Genomic DNA, 27,866 nt, shown 5'->3' on the forward strand with positions numbered 1-27,866 from the left:
CTGAACTTAACACGATTAATCATAATGTGAATAGCACATTTTCAAGTTAAGATTGATAAGTAGAAACTTATCTCCTTCTTTCATATTATATACTTAAACTTATTGCATAATTCGAATATCGGCCCGGTAAAAAATACGAATATTTGTATGTAAAAATCCTGTTGCTATATTTATTTACAGAATTAATTATTTAGACTTAATTATTTATGATACAACCTACTAAAAATAAGAGTGATTGAGAGATATTTCAGTAACTATTACATTAATTTTTAACATTTAAAAAGGTTACAACATGTTTTATTTCTGCAAATATTTTTCCAGTCTCAGTATCAATTTTCTATAACGTAAGATGCTTATTATCTTAACTATAAGGGAAAATAAAGGAGAAAGCCTTCATTCCACACGATCTACACATTGATTCTGTAACCGATCTCCAATCTTCGTAGAAATCCTATAAGCCTCTTTCGATTGGTATCGAAAGTATATTAATTATAACAACAGATTTTTGATGGAATGTGTCTAAGAGATTAATTAGTTTTTAACATAAAAACAGTCACTTCGTATTTACGATTTTCTTCGAAAACATAATAAACAGTATAAAAATGTTATATTTATTGCAATTTATTGTAATAGTTAGAATGTATACCAAAGAAAGTAAATAAATTAAGTATTGGATGGACTGTTTGTAAAAAAAATATTTTTGTTTGTTTTGCCTATGAAAATGAATTTATTTTCTACCTGAAATGATTGGCTGGATTGATTTTGATGTTATTTTTACTGGTAAAAGAGGCTAATGTACCTAGGCTTATCTGAACGAAAGAAAGACGTTTCTACTTCTTAAATATTATTTAGGAGATAATAATTTTTTTGTTTAACATCGACTTAAAATGGATTAATTAAGAGAAAATATAAATTTATTACATTGATATTTTGCAGTCGCAATTCATAACTAAAGTCTTAAAAACTTCGTAATAAAAATAAATATCTGCATCATAATTTTAGCGATGCCTTGCAATAGTTTATTGGACTTTCGTCTTATTAATAACAAAATGAATGTAAACTCCAACTCCAAATAAATAATATTATTGTTTTATAATAATAATTTAATCGAGCTTGACCCATATTTGACGTAATGATGTAGGTACTTTGTTTATAATAGAAATTAGATTACACAACCCTTGACTTAGATTATAAGCAAAATAATTATGCGATAATTAATCACATTAATAAAATTGGAACGAAATTATAAGGGAATAGAGTAATGATTCGATATTTAAAATCAATAAGTAGTACAAAATTGGTACAATATACATACACAATAATACTTTGATTCACGGGTGACTGCTTGAACTTTAATAATAATTAATAGACCGTCCGTAGAAAATGGACAGAAAGCCTTCCAAAGCTAAGCTTCTCAGAAATGTGATGACCAAATCATACATACAAATAGACTGGAAAAAGGCTTGTTATATCTAGATTTATTAAAATACTGTAAGACCTATATTCATAGCCACCTTCATCACTTGTCATAAAATATTTGCTTTTCGGGGTGGAATTTTGCGATACTGAAAACCCTTCTCAGAAAAATCGCTTATTATGCAGGTATCAATCCAGTAGGACCCCAATTTTTTACCTTTTTCCTTCGGAACGAAATGGCCGACAAATCCCCTAAGCATCGTGAGGGTTTCAGGGTTTATAAATAACGATGTTTGATAAACTTAATTTATTTTGGGAACTTGAGATAAGGATCATTTTTTTCTTGGAACTTTATTGAGATAAGAAGGCTTTGTTATATTTTGAATTAAATATAAAATATCGTTATTGAACGATAGCACCGAGATTATGCAATAAGTACATTCTATTACTTGAATTTTATCGCACCATTTACGGAAGAAGAACTTAATAACTTTCATTCAAATGTATGTAATCGATTTAATCAACAATTGTCTCCGTCGTACACAATTTGAAGTGCCTAGAAAATAATTATTGAGATGTATTGCAGACACAACCATTCAATGTTGGTAAAACCAAAACTTTTCGTTTTAATTCTACGTATAAATTTCAGCAACGCTTTTTTAATTCTCATAACGTTCCTAGTAAAAGTGTTCACCAACATAACAATATCACCGACACATCCAGCTAAACTATAAAAGAACGAATAAAATGGAAACATAACAATAAAACACGCCAACTGCCAAGTTCGACTTTTCCCAGACATTGGAGGTTCTGTATGATTTTTGTAGTACTACAAATCATATTCTTTTGTCTAACTGCGACATTTTCAGCTATAAATACTCATTACTAGTTGCCAGTTACGGCTTTTGCACGCTTTACTGAAAGGATTTTGGTGATTTTCTTTATACAGTAAAGAAAAAAAAGGCAACCTTCGTGTAATATTGGCAATTTTTCTTTCAAACAGAAATGACTGGTGTGAAATAGAAAAGATAAAACTGCTCGAAACAGGTACTGAATTACAATTATTTTTATATACAAGTATATCATAAATGATTAACTAACACGATTATAACTTATTCGAAATTATAGCTAGAATTAATACCTAGAAAACAAATAAAGGTCCCTGATAACAATTATCTGCACACTGTATTCGTAAAACTAAAAGCCTACGTTTCCTTTAGAGACTTACATTACTTAGAGCCTCATCAAGGGGCTTTTAACATTTAACTACGGATCGCTTTTAGCTAGAATACAACTGAAGCCAAACCATTGTTCCCGTAACTTATTTTTATACCCGCATCCATTCGAGAACTGTATATGAAATGATGGAAAATACAAGCTTTGTTTTAAAGTGATAATGAACGATTTCTACGACATTATAGTTACAAAGGTTTAGAGGGTTTAGATCCATTAATGTAATGGGACTTGGATATCATTGAGAAGAATTGTAAATGTATTTTTCTGCAGTACGTTTCCTTTTGTAATAGGTAAAAAATATAAGATGATAATTATTATACTACGATATTGTTCCCCCGAAACAGAATATATTAAGTGGAGCTCCTGAAGGAAAATTTAACAAATACAATGAAAAAAGAAGACGGGTTGCACTCTGGGAGTGCCGGCTGAAGTGAAAACTTGATTATTAACGTTGAGCATGTTTGATATTTTGGAATGGTATCCGTCTAACGCATGGAATATAAGGGCTAAAAAAAAAAGTCCGCGCTTTTTCGATTAGGTCACGTGTCCCGACGCGAGTTTAAGATTTTATACCCAACGCCGCTAAAGAAGTTTTCACTTCAAAAATTGTAAATTTGTTTTACTTTCATGGATAAAAAACGGAAATAGTAAGTATAATATTTTTTAAGAACCAGCTAAACCTAATTATACAGGGTGTCCCAAAAAGTAGTGATGAACGGAAGCTGGGAGGTAGAGGACCAAGAGGGCTATCCGAATCACCCCCATGTGTGTTATGCGATTTTTCGTATTTTCGGAGTTATTACATTTTTTTCAATTTTTCATCTATCGCCGAGTACGATGAGATTTTTATTTATGGTGACGTGAATTATTGCGCTAGATGCTTGATTTTTTTTGTGTGCTAAGCTGAAAGATAGGCCAATTCAGTATGGTAACATTTACTATCGTTAGATCTTTGAATGGAATAAAAAAAACAATTAAATGCCAAGAAAGATAAAATTACCCAGTATGTTCATAACTTCAAGGGCCCATAAAAAAATAAAATCACATAAAAAAGGTTTTCCATTTTGCTTTTAAAAACTTGCTCTATCGATCAGGTAGCTACCCTAAAAATTTCATTTTATTATTCTGAAGGCTTCAATCGAAAAATTGAAATCTTAATGTGGTAAGTGCAAAATTTTTATTAACATGATGATCATTAAAACCAATAAATAGGTGTTTAATTACCAGAATTTTTTTAAAATAGCCCCGCTGTTGCTCAATGCAAGTGCGACATCACCGTAAAAAGTTGTCTTTTTAATGTCTGAATGTTCTTTTATCATTTTTAATGGTTTCTTCTGCTACTATGAATTTCCGGGTTATTTCGTCCAAATTGGGGCATTCTCTCAAGTAGCCGAGGTCTTTTTAGTATCCCCATTGAAACAATTCAATGGGGTTTAGGTCGAGGGACCGTGGAGGCCAGGCTTTAAGGTAGGCGTCACCGGCGCATGCGCAGGCTGCTACGACCAATCCATCTTTCAGGGTATTTTTGCCCTTTAGCCTGGCCTCCACGGTCTCCGGACATAAACCCTATTGAATTTTTTCTGTGGGGATACTACAAAGACGAGAGACTGCCACAATTTGGACGAAATAACCCGGAAATTCATAATAGCAGAAGAAACCATTAAAAATGATTAAAGAACATTCAGACATTAAAAAGACAACTTTTTACGGTGATGTCGCACTTGCATTGAGCAACAGCGGGGCTATTTTAAAAAAAATCTGGTAATTAAACACCTATTTATTGGTTTTAATGATCATCATGTTAATAAAAATTTTGCACTTACCACATTAAGAATTCAATTTTTCGATTGAAGCCTTCAGAATAATAAAATGAAATTTTTAGGGTAGCTACCTGATCGATAGAGCAAGTTTTTAAAAGCCAAATGGAAAACCTTTTTTATGTGATTTTATTTTTTTATGGGCCCTTGAAGTTATGAACATACTGGGTAATTTTATCTTTCTTGGCATTTAATTGTTTTTTTTATTCCATTCAAAGATCTAACGATAGTAAATGTTACCATACTGAATTGGCCTATCTTTCAGCTTAGCACACAAAAAAAATCAAGCATCTAGCGCAATAATTCACGTCACCATAAATAAAAATCTCATCGTACTCGGCGATAGATGAAAAATTGAAAAAAATGTAATAACTCCGAAAATACGAAAAATCGCATAACACACATGGGGGTGATTCGGATAGCCCTCTAAGTCCTCTACCTCCCAGCTTCAGTATATCACTACTTTTTGGGACACCCTGTATAAAAGACACTTCATTCGTGGAACTTTAGAAACAATATCTACACTTGCTATAGTTTATTGCTAAAGTTCCATGAACGAAGTTTCCAGTTAGAATAAATGGTGTAACATTTAAATCCGTTACCTTAACTATGAAGTGTATTAAGTTCGGTAAGACTCTATTGAAAACTAAAGGTAAATTTTACTAAACTATACAGTAAATTTTAACGAATATTCACATAATTCTATTGTAAGATCGTAATTCCAAATTAGTTCATCTTAATTGTCTCAAAGCTATACAATTTACTTATTATACCGTAATAATATGTAATTTTACAAACTTTAGATCTATATCTGTATTTCGTAGGTATAGGGTAATCTATATATATACTAAAATTTATAAATCTGAAGAGTTTTTTTGTTTGTTTGTTTGAACGCGCTAATCTCAAGAACTACTGATCCGATTTGAAAAAAAGGAAGGCTATAGGCTATATCATCACGCTAAAATCAACAGGAGCCGAGTCACGCGGGTGAAACAGCGGAGCGCAGCTAGTACGGAATACAAGCCACAATCACGTGCTAGCTGCAATAAAATTGAGGAAATTGCACATACAGTGAAAACCAAATGTAATAGAATTAGCAATCGACACCGAGCCAACTCACAAACCTCCGTGGTAGAACTTCAAATGGGTATTTGTTGCAACTGCAGTTCTCTTACACGTCTCTTAAAAGTTTAAATCTGACTTTGCAAGTATTTGGCTTTGGCAAACAATTTACCGCCTTCGAGTCGTGGTAAAGTTTTGTCTGTTTAAAATAACGAGCGTGTTAATTTTACTGTTGGGATGACACATTTAAGGAATTTTGTTGTTAAGTTAGTAGGTGATATTTAAGATATTTTTTCAAAATATACTTAAATTATTATCATATATTATATCGTATCAAATGCCTATAGTTTAGTTTTGATTCTGATTGAACTGCGTATTTTCATATTTTAGTAACGTGGTTTTAAACATCTGGGTAGTTGTAAACATTCCGAGGTACCGGTTTAGCATATTTTTGTATTTTACGAGATAAATATTCTAGTGTGGCATGATTTACCTATTCGGGTACTTGAACTATTTGAACTTTTGCTTACAAATTTTATTTGGAAGATGACAACCTTTCAGGATACCTATATATTAAAATACATACATAACTATCGTGACAGGTTAATAGATATTGTGATATAAACATATTGCACCACTTTTCATGTCAAGATGTGCAACGGAAAAATTAATACATAGTACCTACCTATATCTTAAGTCCAATAACAGCAATCTTTTAGTTGCTGGCTATTTGCCCTCAAATATAATGGAATTACCAATGAAGTAAAACAGCAGATGTCTTTGGCACGCTGCCAGAAAAATATCATTGAAAAATATCATTTTATCCATTTATGTAAACGTCTGTTGCTAGTTCATGTTATAAATTAATATATCTTTTCAATATAATTTGCACATTACGTCAAACACAAACGTTGTGAAGAAAAAATTTTCAGGCGTTTCAGTTTAAATATTGCAAACAAATTGAATAAATCTGATAGATCTGCCCTGCAAAGATAGTATAGAAGAGAATAATAATAGAGACATCTAGAAAAAATGAACTTGCACCTGCATCTGAAAACATTAGGTTTTTATATGTAAAATTATGGGAAGTGGAAAAACGGTGATAATAAATCTAAAATATTACGCTCTGAAGTAATAAATCTAAAATAATATAAATATATTATAAATAACGCCTTACAAATTAGTAACATCGATTTATCTCAAACGTACACGATTACAGTTACTTGAAGTGCAAATGGAAGTTAATGCTCCACGCATACTTATAAGTTAAATTGCCTGTTCAAGAGATGCTAGCGAGAATTCCAATAAGCATTTATCGCGACAATTTCAATAGGATATAATATGTGAGATATTAAGGTCGTGTTAAATGATATAAATTACCATTGTTCAGCAGAGATATTAAACCAGAGGAAACTGAAAAGTTTAGGTCAATTTACATACTATTTCGTGCGATACGTGTTATGTTATATTTTCCAAAAACTTGGAGAATATTATGATCATGTAAGAACTTCAGTTAGATAAGTATTTTGGAAAGGATTATATTGTTACGATTATGGGATGTGTTAAAAGATAAAAATATAGGATAAGGGTGGTATTTGATTTGGTATTTGATAAATATTTTAGTGAGTTGGTAAATAGTGAAATTTTTCAATGCTGTTCTGACGTTTTAATGAAATCTACTCTGGCTTACAGGCCACACATTAGTAGTATTCTTTGTAGATGCCAGAATTGATAATTGCAATCTTAATCCTTGAAGAAATTGAGAAAATGCAGCGGTTATTAAATACGTAGTTATTCAACATAAAATATTTTTCATTTACTTGTTCAGAAACTTGAGATTCTCTTTTCTCGTGATGCAATAAAATACGAGCACATTCAGCAATTAACGCCTTCATCGATCAAAAACAAACGAAAATTCGCAATTCTGTTTAATCGGAAACTTCTATTTGTTGTTTCCTTTGTCCATTTGCATCTTTGTATAATTGAATTACAACTCTCGGATCGGGTAATTTCATTCGCTTTTTGCTTTTTACCGTTTAAAATTTCATTAAGCTTTTTGGGAGAAGCCGTTTTAATACTACCTATACTAATAAAGAATCTCAATTGCTTTATAGGAGAATAAAAAAGTCAATCAATAGTATTGAATATTTTTTATTATATTTTTATAATAGTTACATAAAGTCAGCGCCCTGTATTATAAGAGAGTGCTCATTCAAAATTATTTAACTTGTCATTGAAAAATTATTAAAAAGAAATGTTCGCTCTGATAGAAAAAAAATAATGACAATTTCATTTCGTTCAGAAAATTGATTCATCTCCAACTTTGTAATCACAATTCTTGAGTAATCTTAATATACTTACCTACTCCCGAAATTATTGACTTTAGAAAACTTACGGAATGGTAAGCCGATTTTCTATAACACCATCAGAAAGTTACGTAATAAAATTATAGCTTATAAAAGTTCCTGACACTCAATCTTCTTAGAGAATGATTTATTATACTTCCTCTGATCGACCGGTATGCAATAGATTTATACTAAGCGCTCCGTAATACCTTTAGGTGAATGTCACAGGATAGGTATTTCTTGTAGCCTTTCAGATAGTTTAAAACGACATTTTCATCGTTCTAATATACTTTTTGTAACCATATTATGTATTATGTTCCCATTGCTAGAGATTAGACCATAATCCACTACGCTGGCCAAGTGTGGTTTGGGAGTAATTGGGAGATTTCACATGTCGTCGTGACTTTTTGATTCTTCGACATGCCGGTTTTCTCACGATGTTTTCTTTGACCGTTTCGAGCAGTGGTGATCCACATGCGCAGATAAATTGAAATATTAGTTTATTTTCTGCACGCTCGCCTGGTCTCGACTTATCGATTTGAATTCCGGGGTCTTCACCACTGAGCAACCACTGCGTTAGTGATCGCCTAACGCCTTGTTAAAAAAAAGACGGGTTGCACTCCGGGAGAGCCGGCAGAAGTGAAAACTTGATTATTAACGTTCAGCATGTTTGTTATTTTGGGATGGTATCCGTCTTACACATGAAATATAAGGGCAAAAAAAAAACATCCGTCTTACGCTTTTTCGATCAGGCCACGTGTCCTGACGCGAGTTTAAGGGCGCGTATAAAGTCAAATCACCAATCAACTTTTAGTTGATACGTGTAATATTCAAGACCAAATATAAAAAATAAAATATATGTAAAACTTGATGATATTTTCGATGATATTGTCAGATCAAAAACATAAAATATTGAAATTGACTCGATAGAAAAAATTCACGAAGTTACCTCTAAATTTCACACTTTTACGTTTTTCTTTGGACATGGTAATACTTATTATGATTTTTTTTTCATAAACAATTATATTAAAACATTTGCAATATATTTGTCAGAGCATTTTGTGTAATTACTTTTAGTTTTGGTTTAAACACGATAAAACACTTTTGGCGCTTACTATATTTTTAATTACGCAAGAAATCATCTTCCATCGCACGTTCCGGGAGCTAAAAACATAATTCTATTTCATACATCAGACGCTATCGCTCCGTTGAGACGAGTAGACCACGCTAAAATTGCTGCGCCGTGTTTTATAATTACGCCGAATATTGATTTGTTGAAAATGGTAAACAACAAAATGAAAAGACTTAAGAAACGAGAACTAAAGAAGATTCAAATTGAAAAGATAACTAAATGTCGAAGGTTATAATAGTATTGTTATAATATTAATAAATAATAATTATAATATAAAAAGATAAGTCTTGATTTACCTATTTGAGAAAGTTTAGTTTCTGTAAAATAATTTCCGCGGGCTGAGTATTGACGCGATAGCAGCAGCAACTATAGATAGGTAAATAAAATTCATAGTGGTACCTTATTCTTACAGTCGCGGTGCAATCAATCAAGTCAAGAAAGATTTATAATATTACTAGCGACCCGCCCCGGCTTCGCACGGGTGCAATGCTGATACTAAATACACTACAGAAAAATAATTGTGAACGTTGTATAGGTATAAAAATATAGCGGCCCGCTCCGGCCTCCGGCATCGCACGGGTATAAAATACATAGCCGGGCGGCCGCAAACGCTACGTCCTGCAATTTTTAAATCTGTAATATCTTCGAAAATATTCACTTAAATCATACGGTGTAAAGGGCCATATAGATCTATATTAAATGAACAATGTATCCATGGTATTTAATTGGTTAAGGATTAATGCTGTATTGGTTAAAATCGCTTCGAAAATTAGCCATTATTTGTCGTAAAAAGTAAATGACAAAAAAAAGTTATTGTGGGTTATCCATAAGAGATAGACATATACCATCGCGGACTTTTCTGTAGACCTTTTCAATGTGTATAATACTTAGTACATTATTTTGATAAAACTCGTAGGGTTCAGCCTGCGTTTGCAATGTAAGCGGAATAAATGTAATTTTTTACGACATCACATTAGAAACCTCAAAAATAACAGTACTTCTCCACTACTTAATGGATCTTATTATACATATAAACCTTCCTCTTGAATCACTCTATCTATAAAAGAAAACCGCATCAAAATCCGTTGCGTAGTTTCAAAGATTTAAGCGTACAAAGGGACATAGGGACATAGGGACATAGGGACAGGGAAAGCGACTTTGTTTTATACTATGTAGTGATTATTACTATAGGCAGATCCTATGTTCGCTCCAGTAAATAATAATATAAATAATATGTAAACCGGTTGTGAATAGTACATATATTATATTATATTTACAATCTGTATTAGATAATCATACATAACATCTATACATAGGTATAACAAATTCGTACGAAAGTCAAAACTGTACTTACATTGAATAGGTATTTTTTTATAATATACATATGTATATGTATATATATATATAATATAATATTCATAATCTGTATTACATAGTAATATGTAGTACATATCTATACATAAATATAGTTTTTAGAATTTTTGTATGTCTGTCTGTATGTATGTCTGGGCTCTAATTTTGGTGCAGATATAGCTTGAGACCTGAGAAAGGTCATAGGATGAGTTTTATCCCGTAAATAAAAAAAACTGTCTGTGTTTGTCTGTTTGTTTGTACACGCTAATCTCCGGAACTACTGGACGGATTTGAATGAAAGTTATTTTGTTGTGTAGGTACTATTATATTATCCGGGAAATATAAAATAATAATTTATTTTGAAAACTGAAACACCTGATGCAGAACCGCAACAGACCACCTAAACTATAGATTCATTTGAGAAAGTTTATCCAGGCGAGTTTGGATATTATTATTTGTGTAAATTTTGTAAATTCGTTTCCGCGAATTGAGTATTCATGCGACGATATTTATAGATACCTACATTCATAGTGGGTACCTACAATTTACAAAGACACTTTTTATACTTAGTTATGTAGGTACCTAATTCCTACGGTCGCCTTGCAAATGCAATCAATCAAATCGGGAATGTTTTATAATATTACTAGCGGTCCGCCCCGGCTTCGCCCGTGGTACATATGAAAAATAGATGTTGGCCGATTCTCAGACTTACCCGATATGTACAGAAAATTTCATGAGAATCGGTCCACCCGTTTCGGAGGAGTATGCAGACTAACATTGTGACACGAGAATTTTATATATATAAGATTATATATATATATATATATATATATATATATATATATATATATATATATATATATATATATATATATATATATTATAGTATTACTATAGGTAGATTCTTATGTTTGCTCCAGTAAATAACCAATACAAGTTGTGAATAGTAACTACACATTATATATATTTACAATCTGTATTAGATAATAATATTACAATCACATAGGTATAAAAAAAAATTGTACGAAAGTCAAAACTGTACATTGAATATTTTTACGGATACTTGGGGCGTGATTTTCAATCGATATAGGAGCCAAAAAATATAGGTACATAGTTTATAGAATTTTTGTCTGTTTGTCTGTATGTATGTCTGGCTCTCTAAGCTCTAACTTTGATAGAGACTTTTAGCTTGAGACCTGAGAAAGGACATTGGATAGGTTTGTTCCCGTAAATCCTAAAAAAACTCTATGTGTCTGTTTGTTTGTACACGCCAATCTCCGGAACTATTGGACGGCTTTGAATGAAAGTTATTTTGTTGTGTAGGTATTATCTGGGCAATATAATTATATACAAATTCGAAGATCTAGAATGTATGATGAAGGACCCTGAGATCACACTCTAACATTTATAGGAGTGACGTCAACAAAAATTGTTGCGTCTGATGGAAATTTTCTGTTGATTAAAAAAAATCAAAGATCTGGAACATCTGATATAGACCCATAAGAGCCCAGCTACACATTTATAAGAATGACGTTTTACAAAAATTTTTCAGTCTGATGATTCAGTCTAATTTCACAGAACAATTTTAAATTTGGAAAATGTGGACCCTCACTCTCAACCTGTGTCTACTGACTATTGCCACGCAGAAAAAAATACTCCAGAAAGGTACCTGCTAAAGTTACCAGCTCTCGATAAAATAATACGTAAATTTCGAAGAACTTTGTAATATTTTATAAAGGATAATTTTTATTTTTATTTTTAGAATAATTGCTGAGTCGAAAAATGTCGTACAATCTAATAGTCCATTGAATAAAAAGTTCTAGAGTGCGTGAGTTAGTAACGTAAGATGTTTCTTCGGAAACATGTCCAGAGTCCCTAGGTAATAAACATACTAAAACCCCGGGCCACTAGGAGGAGCCCCGGAGTGGGGGGAGGGGGAAAATGGGTCCATTTTTTCATTTTTCGCTTAAATCTCAAAAACGGTACATGTTAGAGAAAAACTTTCAAGGAAAAGTTGAAAGGCCATAAAATTATCTACAAGTTGTACCTGAATCATTTTTTCCTATATCCTACCGTTTCTGAGTTATACGCAGTAAAACATGATTTTGGCTCAAACAATTTCCACATCAATCGATCAAAAAATATTTCTTTCTTCCAAAAAACTCAAAAGTGCAACTTGTGACCGGTACTGATAGATTGCTCTTAATTAGGTCTATAATTGGTAAAATAAACACATTCCTCCATGGAAGCCTTTAGGAGGAATCGATTGTCAAAATATTATATTATGGTAGTTTGAGTTACTGAACTTGATCTTTTTATTTTTTTCTTCCAAAAAACTCATAAGTGCAACTTGTGACCGGTACAGATAGATTGCTCATAATTGGGTCTATCATTGATAAAAATACCAGATTCCACCATGGAGGCCTTTAGGAGGTATTGAATTTTATTAGGGTAGTTACGATACATGAACTTTTTAACTAACTACCCTAATAAAATTCAATTCCCCGTAAACGCCTCCATGGTATCTGGTATTTTTATCAATGATAGACCTAATTATGAGCAATCTATCTGTACCGGTCACAAGTTGCACTTATGAGTTTTTTGGAAGAAAAAAATAAAAAGATCAAGTTCAGTAACTCAAACTACCATAATATAATATTTTGACAATCGATTCCTCCTAAAGGCTTCCATGGAGGAATGTGTTTATTTTACCAATTATAGACCTAATTAAGAGCAATCTATCAGTACCGGTCACAAGTTGCACTTTTGAGTTTTTTGGAAGAAAGAAATATTTTTTGATCGATTGATGTGGAAATTGTTTGAGCCAAAATCATGTTTTACTGCGTATAACTCAGAAACGGTAGGATATAGGAAAAAATGATTCAGGTACAACTTGTAGATAATTTTATGGCCTTTCAACTTTTCCTTGAAAGTTTTTCTCTAACATGTACCGTTTTTGAGATTTAAGCGAAAAATGAAAAAATGGACCCATTTCCCCCCTCCCCCCACTCCGGGGCTCCTCCTAGTGGCCCGGGGTTTTAGTATGTTTATTACATGACATGTTTCCGAAGAAACATCTTACGTTACTAACTCACGCACTCTAGACCCCCCTTGGAGGGACTCATTCAATGGACTATAACCAAATTAATCAAAATAAAGTTCTGGAGGAATGTGTGTCGTCGACTGCGTATGTTTATTTAAAAATAGTATCTATACTCGCTATTTCGACAGACTTTTTTTACGGATTCGTGCTCTATACTGTTTCCCTAATATTGTTTTTTTTTATATATTACATACAGACAGTTTTTTTATTGTTTTATAATATGTATAGATTATCATTAATAATTATAAACAAATAATAATAAAAAGACATATTACATAATTTGTGATGATTTCAACTTCACTGTTTTATACAATTATTTTAGACAACATACCTACTAACTACCGAAAATACGCGTTGAACGAGCGAAGAATATTGTGTATAATTTAGCGTGCGATGAACTTTACGTACGTTGGATGAGCCGGGTGTATGAGGGTATTGTGAGGGCGCGCGGCATGGCGCGTAATGGGCGAGGCTTAATCGTAGAATTATCTGGCTTTATACGCCCTCTTAAGATTTTATACCCAACGCCGCTAAAGAAGTTTTCACTTCAAAAGTTTTTTTTATTTTATTGTCGAGGAAATTTAAATATTTTTATCTTAAAATTTATATCACCTCAACTTTATCATTTGTATATACGTTTATAAGATAAACTTTAAATGCAATTTATGCACTTAAATCTTAATATTATGATGCACTTTCAATATCGAACAGGTGATTCTTAGAAAAAAATAGCATAGATAATTTTTAGACCTAAAGTTTTATGTGTAGATTTAAACCTACCATTTTCGAAAAATACGAAAAAAACATTTAAATGATATTTATGAAAAACTTATAAATCACAATGATGAGGAATTTTGACAATTTATTTCTATTGGTAAACCCAATGTCTCTACCAAAATTTGGCCCTCAGAGTTTATCGTTATTTCAAGATTTATTTTTACCCGGGCTAATCAAAGTAAAGTAGGTATCAAATATACCTACCAATTTTAAAGTGAAAGGTCTAAATAATTTATTTGCTCATTTGCCGAACAAAGTTGTAAAGATAAAGCCTCATAAGAAGCCGAGACTGAGAAGTTAAAAATTAACCGCAGCCTGGTTTTCTTCCTGTAAACAAGAATTTATATACTTCCTGTACACTGATTAAATTACATAATGTCTAAAATTAAGTATTTGATTTTATGTTTGTAAACATTTATTATAATTATTGCTAGCAGCTTATAAATAGCAGAGGTCTGTTTAGAGGGAAAAGGGTAGTTCAAATTAAACATTCAACAAGCATTTACGTATGTTTGTTACTATTTCACGCAAATACTAGGTACCAAACCGATCACAATGAAATTTAGTACACATATAGAGGGTAACTTGGATTAACATATAGGAAAGGTTTTATCCCGGAAATCCCACGAGATCTGCGGGTTTTTCTTTGAAAACACGGGGACCCGCGGGCGGAATGCTAGTGTTTAATACTAAAAGAAAGGCATGTAGAGATCATCAATATAAACGAAATTATAAGTTATATTATGAAATATCTTAATTATTTCTGTATGAGGATAACTTTGATGATATAAATTTAGAAGTCGTAAGGAAATTCCCATTTTAAAAAGACTTACTTGATATAGCATTGTTTACATATTACTACACAAATTTTCCTATGACTTTCAATATCTGTATGATAAAATGTAAATATTTTTCACCAGCTATCCATCCGCCCGCGGCTTCGCCCGCGCAGTCAAGAAAAACCCGCATAGTTCCCGTTCCCGTGGGATTTCCGGGATAAAACCTATCCTATGTCCCGGGGTAAAAAGTAGCCTATGTCCTTTCTCGGGTATCAAAATATCTCTATACCAAATTTCATGCAAATTGATTCTGTAGTTAAGGCGTGATTGAGTAATAGACAGACAGACAGAGTTACTTTCGCGTATGGATTACTTTTTGTAGCAGCAAGGAAGTACCAATGTGGTACCAAGTACGAAGGTTCTTAAATTTTTATTAAAATTTGAAATAGACAACATGTCATAGAGCCGTTCATGCTGGTAATTACATTAAAAAAGGAATACTATAAAAAGTTATTAAATAAGCCTACAACTTGCTGTGCCTACAACCAACAATTATTACTAAATCTTGAATTAAGGCTCTAGAATTGACTTTTTTTGAGTGATTAGTGTATAAAATAACGCTAAATTATGTACGTCTGTCCAATGTCCAATTAAATGTATTCCAGCACACAAATTTCTAAATTATAATTAAAATAAAGCTCAAGAAGAAAAATATATTTTTAGGATTCTCGTTCACTGAATCAGCTAATTGTTATTTAATTACCTGCGCCTTGAAAATAAAACTGAGAGGGTTCTCAAGGGGTTCACTTAATTACACAGCTTTTCTTTATCAAGGGCCATTAGTCAAAAAGTCAAATTAAAATAGCAGAAATATTACAAAAAATATTGTAATAATTCATAAACAGCAATTAATTATAACAAAATTCTGATCTTCTATAATATAAACAGAGTGTTTGGGTTTGGTAATAATAAACAATGGATTCGTTTCGCTTTTGCTTGGAAGTCAAGACTTTATTTGTGTCGCAAATCTAATTAAGTCGCAATAATCTTTATATATAAAAATGAATCGCAAAATGTGTTGGTAAGCGCATAACTCGAGAACGGCTGAACCGATTTCGATAATTCTTTTTTTATTATATTCCTTGAAGTACGAGGATGGTTTTTATGTAGAGAATACATAAATATGTACCACGGGCGAAGCCGGGGCGGACCGCTAGTAAACAATAAAAATAAATAAATTATAGGTAAAATAACGCTTATATATCCATATCCGCATGGAGTAGGTACGCACGCACCTCCTATTGTCGCTCATTCAAACTATCTAGTTATCAACCCATTGAATCATCAAATATTTAAATGTTAACGTTCATCTAACACCCACATGAGATAAAATAATTACAATAAATTAACATATAATTAAACACATAGCTACAGAATGGACCAGTATATGCTATCCAGATAGATAGCTGATAAGTGACGTCTTTTATAAATATCTGGCGCTAATTACATAATTTGTTTAAAGTTCACATCGGGTTATAGCGGACGTGCCATAGCGCGGATTTGTGATAAAAATTGTTTCGTATATACAAATATGAAGAGTAAGTTTTTTAATCCAATTAAGATTTATTTAAATAAGGATCTTTAATTAATAATGTAAACTTGTTTGTGATTCTAATTCCGATTTAATTGTAATTTATTCAAAGCTTGACTTATTTTTAAAACACTTTTATTCATCAACACGAACCGTTGGACGCTAAATAATATTATTATTTTACATTCCAATATATTATTATCATATTATGATACTCACATATTGCATCAGTATGCCAGTAAACGCCAGAATACGCGGAAAGCCAGTTCTTTCCGCGTATTCTGGCGTTTACTGGCTTCGCCCGCGTATTCTGGTATAAAAATCTATCTACTATCCCATGTCCTTTAGGTTTCAAGCTATCTAGGTATCAATTTTCATCCAAATTGGTTCAGTGGCTGAGGCGTGAAGAAGAGACAGACAGACGGACAGAGTTACTTTTGGATTAATAATATAAGGTTTATTAATATAAATTACGTTACAGAGATTACTTTCTTCAAACATATGAACTAGACTTCATTTTAAGGTCTTTCACAACACAAAAAAAATAGTTCGTTAGCTAAAACAGGGAGTTAGCCGCTATAATATTAAATAGTTAAAAACATAATAAAATATATTCCTCTAAACCTATTTTGAAGGGAGCTTCCATACGCGAATTTTATTGCTTGATTTGATAACAGTTCGTTGACTTATGACGCTAGTCTAGCCACATGCTGTACTAAGTCCCTAGACTAGTCTTGCATGAATGATCGTTTAGTTAACTGATTTAAATGAATGATATGCAGACCGTGTACTAGCAGCTGATTGATGAAGCTTTCTATTTTCTATCCTTTTAGTTAGAGTCGCACACAGCATGATCGTTAAGATTGGTTGCTGTCATGCATAAAGCGTTTCATAGACTATACTCCGGCTGGACGCGAACTAGTCACGGATGAATTCTACACATACCCGTGGCTTCCCCGGAGGCTGTGGGTATCTATGCAAGATTTCCCCACTAAAAAAAAAGGCTGGACGCGAACTGTATAAAAATGCATGATTTGATATTTTAAATGCACATGCAACTTTTATTTATCATTACACAACTATTAATCGTTATGTTTTTATTGAGATTGCAATGAGGCTGGATAAGAAATTATTATTTTTAAAATAAAACAAATTTCGACTTATCGGGTAAACAGAGGACATTTATTTGTTTTAAGATGATAATAATAAATAAATAAAAACATCATTGTTTGTAATGGTTTGTGTTAATTTCGATTGGCTTATTGCACATATTTCACTTGTTTATACTTATAAAATAAAAAAGGGAGATGTACATTGTGCAACAAAAGCAATATCTCTTATTAATTACCTACATCAGTTTCAATTCTAATAGATCATTTCTTTACACACTAATTTATTTTAATATTTCTGTCAAAGGCCTAAGTTAATCGGTAGATAATGAATCAATGATGTAGGTTTGCATTCGCAACAAACAAAACAAATCTCTATGTAATATTAGTTCAAACTTCTACTAGGTAAGGTAGTAGATAAGGCTGGTCATGAAAACTGAATTGAAATCAAATACTTCCAATAAAAATAAGTTTCGGTGCAACAGGGCGTAAATCGAGAGCGTTGGCCCAATAAATGATCGTCGATGTTTGCCGCCATTACGTTACTTATATTTAGGATCTCTACATAATCGTGATACCCTCTATTCGCCCAACGCTGCCCATTGTGACAAGGGCATGCGCCCTGGCAACGATATTCGACCAATTATAGATACTATTTTCAATAACCTTTCATTCCAAATTTATATCTAAGCATTTTTTTCAGCAATAAATAGTTATTCTATTGATGGTAGAACGTTAAAACTTGTATTTGATGACGGATTATCCATAAATTTCGAAGATTGTTGGCTTCGGGATCACTGCAGGTTATTATTATTTTTTTTATAATTTTTTTTCTATAATATTGTATGAACTCAAATTGAACAGTTAGTCTAAATTGTTTAAATTGACTTTTCTAACCTTGTCTAACCTTCGAGAAGAAGTAAGATTAAACTCCAGCTTCGTCATCATAAGAAATGATCATCAAAATAAACATAGCACAATGGAGATAGTTAACTTAAAAATATTTAAAGAGGACTGAAACATTTATGTTCTAAATCACGGTAAATAATATAACATTAAATTCATTTCAGGTGCACATCATGTTTCCACATAGATACCAATCAAAGAGCTAAACATCTTTTAGAAATACCTGACGTTACTTTTGTGAAAGTTACAATTGCAGACACATTACTTTCGGTTCAATGTAAGTAGAAGACGCTATACTGATACGTTATGCTTTGCTTTGTCATATGAAGCAAAAAAGCAGAAATCAACACGCTTATGATATAATGGTAACCTTTATAGCCTAATTTTGATAACGTTCAAAATAATAGGGACACTAGATATTTTAATTTTTGTTATACTTCAATTCTGATAAATACATACTTGGTTTTAGGGAGTGATGGCCACGAATCGAGCTATAAGACTGATTTCTTAGTACAATTTGACTATAAAACGTGGTGTAATAAACGAAAATCTGCACCAAAACTATGGCGAGGTCCTGAAGTCGCCACAAGAGTTGCCAGAATCTCGGCGGATGAATTCATTAATAGTACTGATGGAGCCAAATTGGTATTTCAGTCGTTGCTCGATTATGGAGTTGCTTTGATTGAACAAGTAAGGAAATTTGACGATTGAACATTCATATTATTTCTGTTAATATTCCTATTATTCATTCCATCGGGAATTATTGTTGAAGTTTATGACGTCCAAATGTTATAGTCATAAGTATTTTCATAATTTATAAATATGATCCTATGAATTTGTGGATTTGGTAAGGCAATTGATAAGTGTCTAAACTAATGCTAAAAATTTAATACATTTCCAGGTAGAGCCAACGCCAGAAGCAACAGAAGCAGTCGGCAAAGCACTGGGAGGCGTGCAGCACACTTTTTTCGGTGGTATGTGGAGTGTCAGCGCAAACGCAGAGCATGCTGACACAGCATATTCCAACATCACGTTGAAACAGCATACTGACAACACGTACTTCACGGAACCAGCTGGGTGAGAATCTGAAGAAATTTATATTATGAAATAACTGTCATGTTTGTCCTGGGTCTTTATGAAAGGAGTTGCGCTTCAAACGTTATCACTTCTAGTGTCAAGGGTAATAGAGAGTAAAACATAATAGTTTCAAGGAAATTATATATTAGGTTAGCTTAGCGAATTGCTACAAGGAAATTGAGATAAAATAAAAAAATTTGTTTATAGTGACTTTATTTGAACAGTTTAAATGCAATTTTAAAACCTTAATAACCTCTATTAAGGTTTTAAAATTGCATTTAAACTGTTCAAATAAAGTTAGCATTATAAATCCGTATAATAGTAATTTTAGTTAGTCCACTTTAAACTCAATGTTTCTCCAAATAAGTTTATTAACTATAGACCTTATTTCTTAAGTCGGAGAGATCATTTTAAAACTGCTTTGCTAGCTGTGACTAAATCTTGTTTAGCAATTCGTTGAGTGGTTTCCTTGGCCGTAAAGTACGGTTGGACGGAAGTAATGTAGCCCCGACTCTCAGGTCCGAATGGCGCCCTTAACTTTTCACACTACAAAAATTGCAACAATTCTCGTTTTTGTCTTCCAGAACTCATTGTGTTCCATTTAAATAGGATTACAATTGAAGTGATGTTATAACGGTATTGTTACGTAAATGATAAGAATGCTCAGTTGTGTTGATTAAAATGAGTAATAGTCCGGGATACATCGCCCATTTTTGCAAGTGATTACTATCAAGCTAATTTTTCGTGAGTAGCTTTATTTTGATGAGATGCCCAATAATTTCATGTACAAAACTCTCGATTGTGGTAGCTACCAGAGGAAACAAGGTTAAAATATTTTGATTTGATGGTTCTCAAATATTAACTACTAACTGAATGATTTTTTTTGTTCAATCTCAAGATAATTATCTAAATTATTCGAAAAAATATTTGTCCTACAAAATGTATGGTTTGATCAAAGAGTCCCCCTTTCCAATGTGTATCGATAACGAAGTCATCATAAATGATTACTAACCAGCTGATTTTTTTATTTTCACTTATTTAATACTTATATAATTCAACAGACATATTGTCCTACAAATTGCGTAATAAATATTTGAGAACCGTCAAATCAAAAATTTTTATCCTTGTTACCTCTGTAAGCTACCACAATCGAGAGTTTCGTACATGAAATTATTGGGCATCTCATCAAAATAAAGCTACTCACGAAAAATTAGCTTGATAGTAATCACTTGCAAAAATGGGCGATGTATCCCGGACTATAAGTCGCGCACTAATAGAATATTCAAACAAAGTCGATCATATTATTATTAAAGTAATTAAACCTCTTGTGCCTCGTGAAACCTAATCTGAATTTCACGTAAAGTTTTCGATACGATGATGAATAAAATTAGAATTTTATGGTATTTAGATTTATCCCAAGATTAAATTTAATATACATCCACGGCCCTCAGCTAACCTTTCAACATTTATTCCCTCCGGCTTTTAGGTTAAAACCTTTAGCACTGAACCGTGAAAATGAATGATATTAGATTTTTGCTCGCTTATTAGACTTTAATGAAATTGGTTTGAGCCGGAGTTAATACCGTATCGGTGTTGATAGCCCTATAAAAGAAGCCTCATCCCGTTTAAGGTAGAAAGGAAAATGCTATAGAATAAACGGTTAAGACCTCAGAAAACTCTTCATTGTGAACATTTAATATTTATGATGTAATAGCGTCCATTCTATTACGAATAATTTTCAGAACAGGTGCCTTAGAAAACGATAATTAAAGCGAACGTAGTCTTAAATTCTGCGTCTAGAATTTTCCAGTAGACGTAGCTTCTGGTTTTAGCTTACAAATGTTCCACTGCACCGAGCACTCAAATGGGACGGGAGGTGAAAGTGTTTTTATGGATGGATTCTATGCAGCAACTAAATTGAAAGAAGAGCATCCTGAAGACTTCGAGTTTCTAACCAAGTTTGAAGTGGAAGCAGAGTATATAGAAGAAGGCCATTTCCATAAATATTCCGCGCCAGTTATACAACTTGATAGGTTCAATGATATCAAGCAAATAAGGTAAGAATTATTTGATATAAATTTTCTACTGGCGACCAATAAGATTAAATCCCAACATCTACTACACTAATTCTTAAAACTGGGTTCAAACTTTAAATAATTACACTTGAGGATACCGTTATCGTAGAAATTAATTAATAGATAGCACAGCAATCGACATCACTAAATGATAAACTTATTCTGATAGGACTGGGTGTTTCTCGTTTCAAATGTGAATTCGAAAAAAGTGTAATACAATTTTATTCAGTAGTGAGCTAACTTCTAAGATGCTACAAGATGACTGCATCTAGTAGCACTTTAAAAGTTTCAGTACTTGAGCACTCTTACACTCCGACCACTCTTATAAGACATTTCATTTGATAAATTGTAGCATTCTTAAATTAAGAACCGATGTTTTATATAAATGTAAGAAAATTGCAATATTTCAAATTAGGTATATCTATTGAAAATTTATAATCCGCACTCAAATTAGGTAAATTCTTCATTACTTTTTTTCAATGATAACTTTGAGTGCAAGATTGTTACAACAAAACTTAATAAAATTTAAAATCTAACAATATTTCTTTCAGATTTAATTCCTACGATCGATCTCCAATGGCATTTGCAAATTCTGAAGAATGCAGAGCGTATTATCGCTCTTTACGAAACCTTGCGAAATATTTTGAAGACAGCAAAAATCAATGGCACATAAAATTGAAACCCGGTAATGTATTTTATATCATTTCCTTTACAGAAGATGAGCGTAGTTGTCTAATTATTTTCGACAAATTATTTATTATATCCTTGAAATCTTCCTCACCTTCTACGGTTGCACTTCACGTATTACAATTAAAATTTCATGAAATGTTGGATAATCTATATTTAAAAAATCAGGATTTTAATACAAAAAAACTGTCTACTATGTTCGTATCACCATAAGTGGAAGGAAGGATAATACATATACGTTAATCTCGACCGTATGAATTTATATGGACATAATATTTTTTCCAGGTTTCATATGTGTGTTTGACAACTTCAGAGTGCTACACGGAAGGACTGGGTTCACAGGAAAACGGGTGCTTTGGGGTTGTTACGTATCACGTGCTGACTGGTTGAACAGAGCTCGCACTTTGGGCCTTATTCCTTGAACGATAAAGCTTATTTTGCTTAAATTATATATGATCTTGTTTGCGAAATCCTTAATAAAAAGTAAGAATAAATTAAAAATGGTTTGTTTTCTTTATCCTTATGCTATACGAGTAATATGAATATTCAATGAATCCTCAAATTTATCCCTAACAATCTGTTATCCTAACATGATTGTTCCATTAGAATAGACGTCTCTCCGCTAATTTATGCCTTATTTTAACATAAGAGGAACTCGGAACATTGTGGCATTACAAATTATTTAATTCTATGCATGATACATGTGTCTGTTTTATATCTTAACTATTTCATTTTCAATTTGTTAGACATATAATTTAACTCATTCCTATTAATAACAAATGAGTGTCTAAATTAATCCTTATGCTATTCCACCAGACGAAGCTTTTTTACCAATTCTTATTGGAAACAGAAACTTCCTCTTGTATTAATTCTATAGCTAATTTTATTTCCACTATCACACAATTTCACTATGTGTTAAAGGTTCCCTAAAATGAATATCTGAATCTAACTGAAATCGATACTGTCTATAACATGTAACAGCGTCGTATGTTATTGATATTGATATTCACGGTACAGCCTTCCTGTGATTTATTAATGTGGCCTTTAATTTATTCAAATAATTCGACAGCTGTCCGTTTTAACTGTGCGGTCAATTTCAATCTGCTGCGGCGACCCCTGTTGACTGACAATGAAATTGATATTGGGTCTTTCGTGTGCCTACATCGTAATAAATGATGCGACATTTCATACTTGATTTAGGGTATTGTATTGCCGTCGTATTGAATTGGAGATTTGAGCGTTTAATTTTCATGTATAATTAATTTGATGACTTTTGAAGCGCTTATTCTGACCAATAGGTTTACCATTGTAATGATTACCACAATTCCTTTTTGAGCCTACGGTAGTCGGCGGTTCCCCACGTTAGAGCGAGCTGCCTGGCGAAAAAATAGACGTGCTTATATTGTCTTTGCACAAGCCACATCCACAATGACCGAACTGCTTCACGCAGCAATTACTTCGTGATTGTATAAATAAATTAACTCGCTTTGTGCCCTGTGGGAACCCGCCTTTGAAAAAACTATAGAATTTGCTTTGAGGTTAGATTTTCCATCTTTTACATAATATAAGACTTTTATTATTATTTCTTAAGTAGTTAACATGAAATAAAAAATAGTAGAAAAACTTACAAAAATATAAACACAAGAGCACAATGACTGTCTTTCTTTCAAAAGAAGATTAATAGTCTCGATGGAGAAAATACTGCCAATTTATTTCACGTCAAGGTGTCTCAGTTTTTATAGCAAAGCTTGCAGTGTAAGTAACTTGTGAGCTTACCCTGATAAATTAACGTTACAAAATATCTATTCTAGACCGTAAATGTCTCTATAGTTGAAATTGATATTTATTGTTTTATGGAATTCAAAATGCTTTATAAATATAAATTTATAAAGAATAGAAAAAATTCGATCACGAGGCGGGACTCGAACCCGCATCCTTTCGCGCCATTCCGGGGCGGATGCCTGACCAATTCAGCCACTCGTGACCCGCCAGAGCAATCGAATTTTTTCTATTCTTTCAGTTTTATGTGTCTAAGGGACACCCTTAGAAAGAATAGAATCTATAGTTTGATCAATTGATCAAGAATTAGTGGTATCATTGGGGCATTGTTTTTTTGATCTTATAAATCTTATAAAGGAAAACAAACGGTTCCTCAGTACACTTTTGGATTAAGAACTATGATCACTAAATTTATAAATCAATAATGAAAGAATAAAACACTATTATAAATTAATATAGAAATTTATAAAATATAACACAAAACTTACATTTCTTTCGCACGTATCCATCCAAATATTTATAAAAAATTCGCACTAAGCAAGTTGTATGCCATCGCAATTTTCTGGAGACCGGAGACCCAAATGGTTAAGCCTTCCTCTGTGCATCCTGCAATTTTACTGAAATCCGCAGCTTGCTTTTAGATCTGAGAAATATTCGTAAATATATTTTTACATTGTACAAGAGACCTCACATTTAGAGATATTAAACTAGAATTATAATGGAATTGATAATAATTTTAATGTCTAGAATAAAATATTTACGAATGGTGAGAATTTTTTCCGTTTCAGTCAGTTTTTATAGCACACATACAATTGTTTAATTATCACCAATATTTATCTTTACATTTACTATTCTATATAAATACATTATTGTAGAGCTAAGTAAATTACTGTAGAATAAGATTAGATAACTTATTAAATCTGCGTCCTTTGCATCAATTAATCTTCATTTACCAACACTTTGTTCGAGAAGACCTAAACACTCATTAGACTCAAGGTGAGATTAGAACTGGGATGATTACTAAAGTGTCCAAGAGAAGACAGTGGGATTGTTTACTCTAAGTTTAAGCAGTTAAAAATTTTGATTTTGATTTTTGATTTTGATTTTGATTTTTTTTGATTAGGTTGAATTTCCAATGACACGATAAGTTTCCCCTTATTAATTGTTCAAGATTATTTTAATATACTTTTTATTGGCTTGTCCAACACTGTAATAAGTCTTATTACTCTTTTATAATTTACAAGAATTACTAGTAGATATAATTCATAATAATGTTTGCGAAGAAGATCGTTCAAAATATACCTACTTAATTCAAACGAAAAAAGTGTAAAAGAAGAATTAATAAGTAACAGACCGAACTTTGAACTTTTTTTTTGAATCTTTGCATTGATAACTGCTAAGAAGCAGTAAAGTGACATAAATATATCTACATATTGTCTGTTTTGCAATTTAAAAAGATTCTGTACTTAATAACAGAAAGCACAAAAAATCCATTGTAATATTTTAAATAATTTACGTTTAACAGAAGCCCCGACATTCCATTGTTATTTTAATTTTTATAATAAAAGTGCTTGGAACAACCGTATTGTAAAACCTATTCAATAATGGGTTTCAAAATTTTATAAGAATACCGTCGACAGCGACCTATTTCTCTCCTTTTTATGAAGCCTTGAAGGACTTTCAATATTTCTTATTAAAAAATGTAACAAAGAAGAGATTCCTTCAGAGCGATTTCCTTCAGCATAAATTTGAACCACTAACAAGAATAAATCTTTATTCAGATGCTCATTGTGTTGGAATTGATGATATTAAAATATTTACAACAAATTTTACATATATTAATATCGTAATCGTATACATGTACTTACATATAATTTTGTTATTTCTCTATATTACTGTAAATATATTAATATTAATAAAATCTTAAGAAACATTAGATATTAAAAAATGATTAATGAACAAGGCACAAAATCCGAAACAATTATGAACGCAAATGAACCAATTTTGGAAAGCTTCCAGTAATTAAGAAGTAATTTAACTTTTATCAAAGTATCTCCGTCTATAAATCAAAAAATCTAATTCTATACAAAAATAAAGGACACTGCAGAAAATTCATTTTCTTTAATATGTGAAATAGGTACAATTTACTAAAAGGATTTCCCTGCGCAATAAGTTTTAAGGTCCCAAATAAAATCTGCTTCATCCCCCTTTTCCATTGAGTTTTAAAACATCAATTTCACTTGCAATTAGGTTTGACAACTTAAATGTTCGGCTCCCTCTTAATTGTTGACCTTTGTTATAATTATTTTTGGGTAATTGAGTTTACAGTGAGCTCTCAAGAGTACTGAGGCGAGTGTTCTTTGAAGTGAATTTACATGTAACAGCATTATTTAATTGTTATTCTTGTGGTGGAAGTATAAAGTTGTATTGGGAAAATAATATAAGTTATTAGTTTATTCTTATATATTAATAATTAAATATAAATTTCTGCCTGACTGTCTGCTACGCTTTCAGCTTTCGCTGAAGCGCTGATTTAGATTACATTTTTATAGAATATACTGGAAGACTCGCTAGCAAAGGCTACTTATTTTCAAAAACAGATAGAATGGGTGTAACCGGGCGCATAGCTAGTTTTCTGAATAATATTTTGTTTATAATAACAAATTGAATATATAAGTAACATAGGTTCGACTAATACGGAATTTTATAGGGTTTCTCAGAAATGGAACCCCTAAAAATTTGTCATATCCATTTATCCCATATTTTAATTTATCATGTACGGGTATATATAGGTACTATCTTCTGTCAGAGTGATTTTACTCAGAACCTTTTGGTCTAAAAGTTATTTGAAAGGTATTTTCTACGAACCAATAATATGTTTATTAATACCAAGGATTATAAAACACAAAATAATGGAATTCAATAAAAAGGTATAAAATATAGATTGTTGTAGTTAAGTTACTTAATCCTAAAATTATTAGAAATTAATCGCAAACTTTTAAAATAAATAACCATTAAAATTAATTTTCAAAACTACTTATTACTGTATACCGAATCACCCTTTGCCACTACTATACATGCTTATATTTTATCCGACATTTACAAAATAAAATCTGCCAACAATTTTTACAAGCGCAAACTTCCGAAAGGTCAATATAAGCAAGAAAAAGAGGACCAATCAGCTTTGCCACTTCTACGGAAAACAATAAAAAGCCAATAAAAGAACAGCAGAAACAATTCCAATCTGTCCACAATAAGATTTACAATAGGTGTACCAAGCTACAAAGTCGTAAAAATCCAAACAACCTGAGATTTGCTTGGGCACTATAGTGGATAAGGAATAAAATTATTTTTTTAATTAACTAGAAGATACTATAAACACTATTTCATTTTACAAATAAAATGTATTAATTTGATGAATACTCAGTAAGAGGTATATTTTTTTAAGTAACGCTGTTTATATTTTCAAACGAAAATAATCGATTAGAAGCTATGGATGATGTTTTTATTTTCAAAGATTTATATTTTTATTAAAAAGAACGAAGTAGTATATTTTTTCCGCTATTCAATCTTCAATCTTCAATTCTTCTTTCATTTAATATATAAAATATTGGCTTTTTAC

General features: G+C 31.8%; 2 protein-coding genes across 2 annotated transcripts in view; one reads left to right on the forward strand and one right to left on the reverse strand.

Moving 5' to 3' along the window:
• The window catches only part of LOC149482436 (uncharacterized), a 167,784-nt gene that overhangs the window by 52,240 nt on the left and 87,678 nt on the right, over positions 1–27,866 (reverse strand). The window lies entirely within an intron of this gene.
• Positions 16,524–22,947, forward strand: LOC149482438 (trimethyllysine dioxygenase, mitochondrial-like). Its single transcript, XM_089703891.1, has 8 exons — positions 16,524–16,618; positions 18,424–18,523; positions 18,791–18,903; positions 19,096–19,316; positions 19,528–19,703; positions 21,536–21,760; positions 22,330–22,463; positions 22,751–22,947. The coding sequence occupies exons 1-8, from the start codon at positions 16,612–16,614 to the stop codon at positions 22,885–22,887; spliced, it is 1,113 nt and encodes a 370-aa protein (XP_089560017.1). The 5' UTR covers positions 16,524–16,611; the 3' UTR covers positions 22,888–22,947.

The sequence above is a fragment of the Colias philodice genome, chromosome 15 (assembly GCF_061535455.1).
Source record: "Colias philodice isolate Cphi_HAF_F1 chromosome 15, ilColPhil1 Martin Lab GWU primary, whole genome shotgun sequence".
Taxonomy (NCBI): Eukaryota; Metazoa; Arthropoda; class Insecta; order Lepidoptera; family Pieridae; genus Colias; species Colias philodice.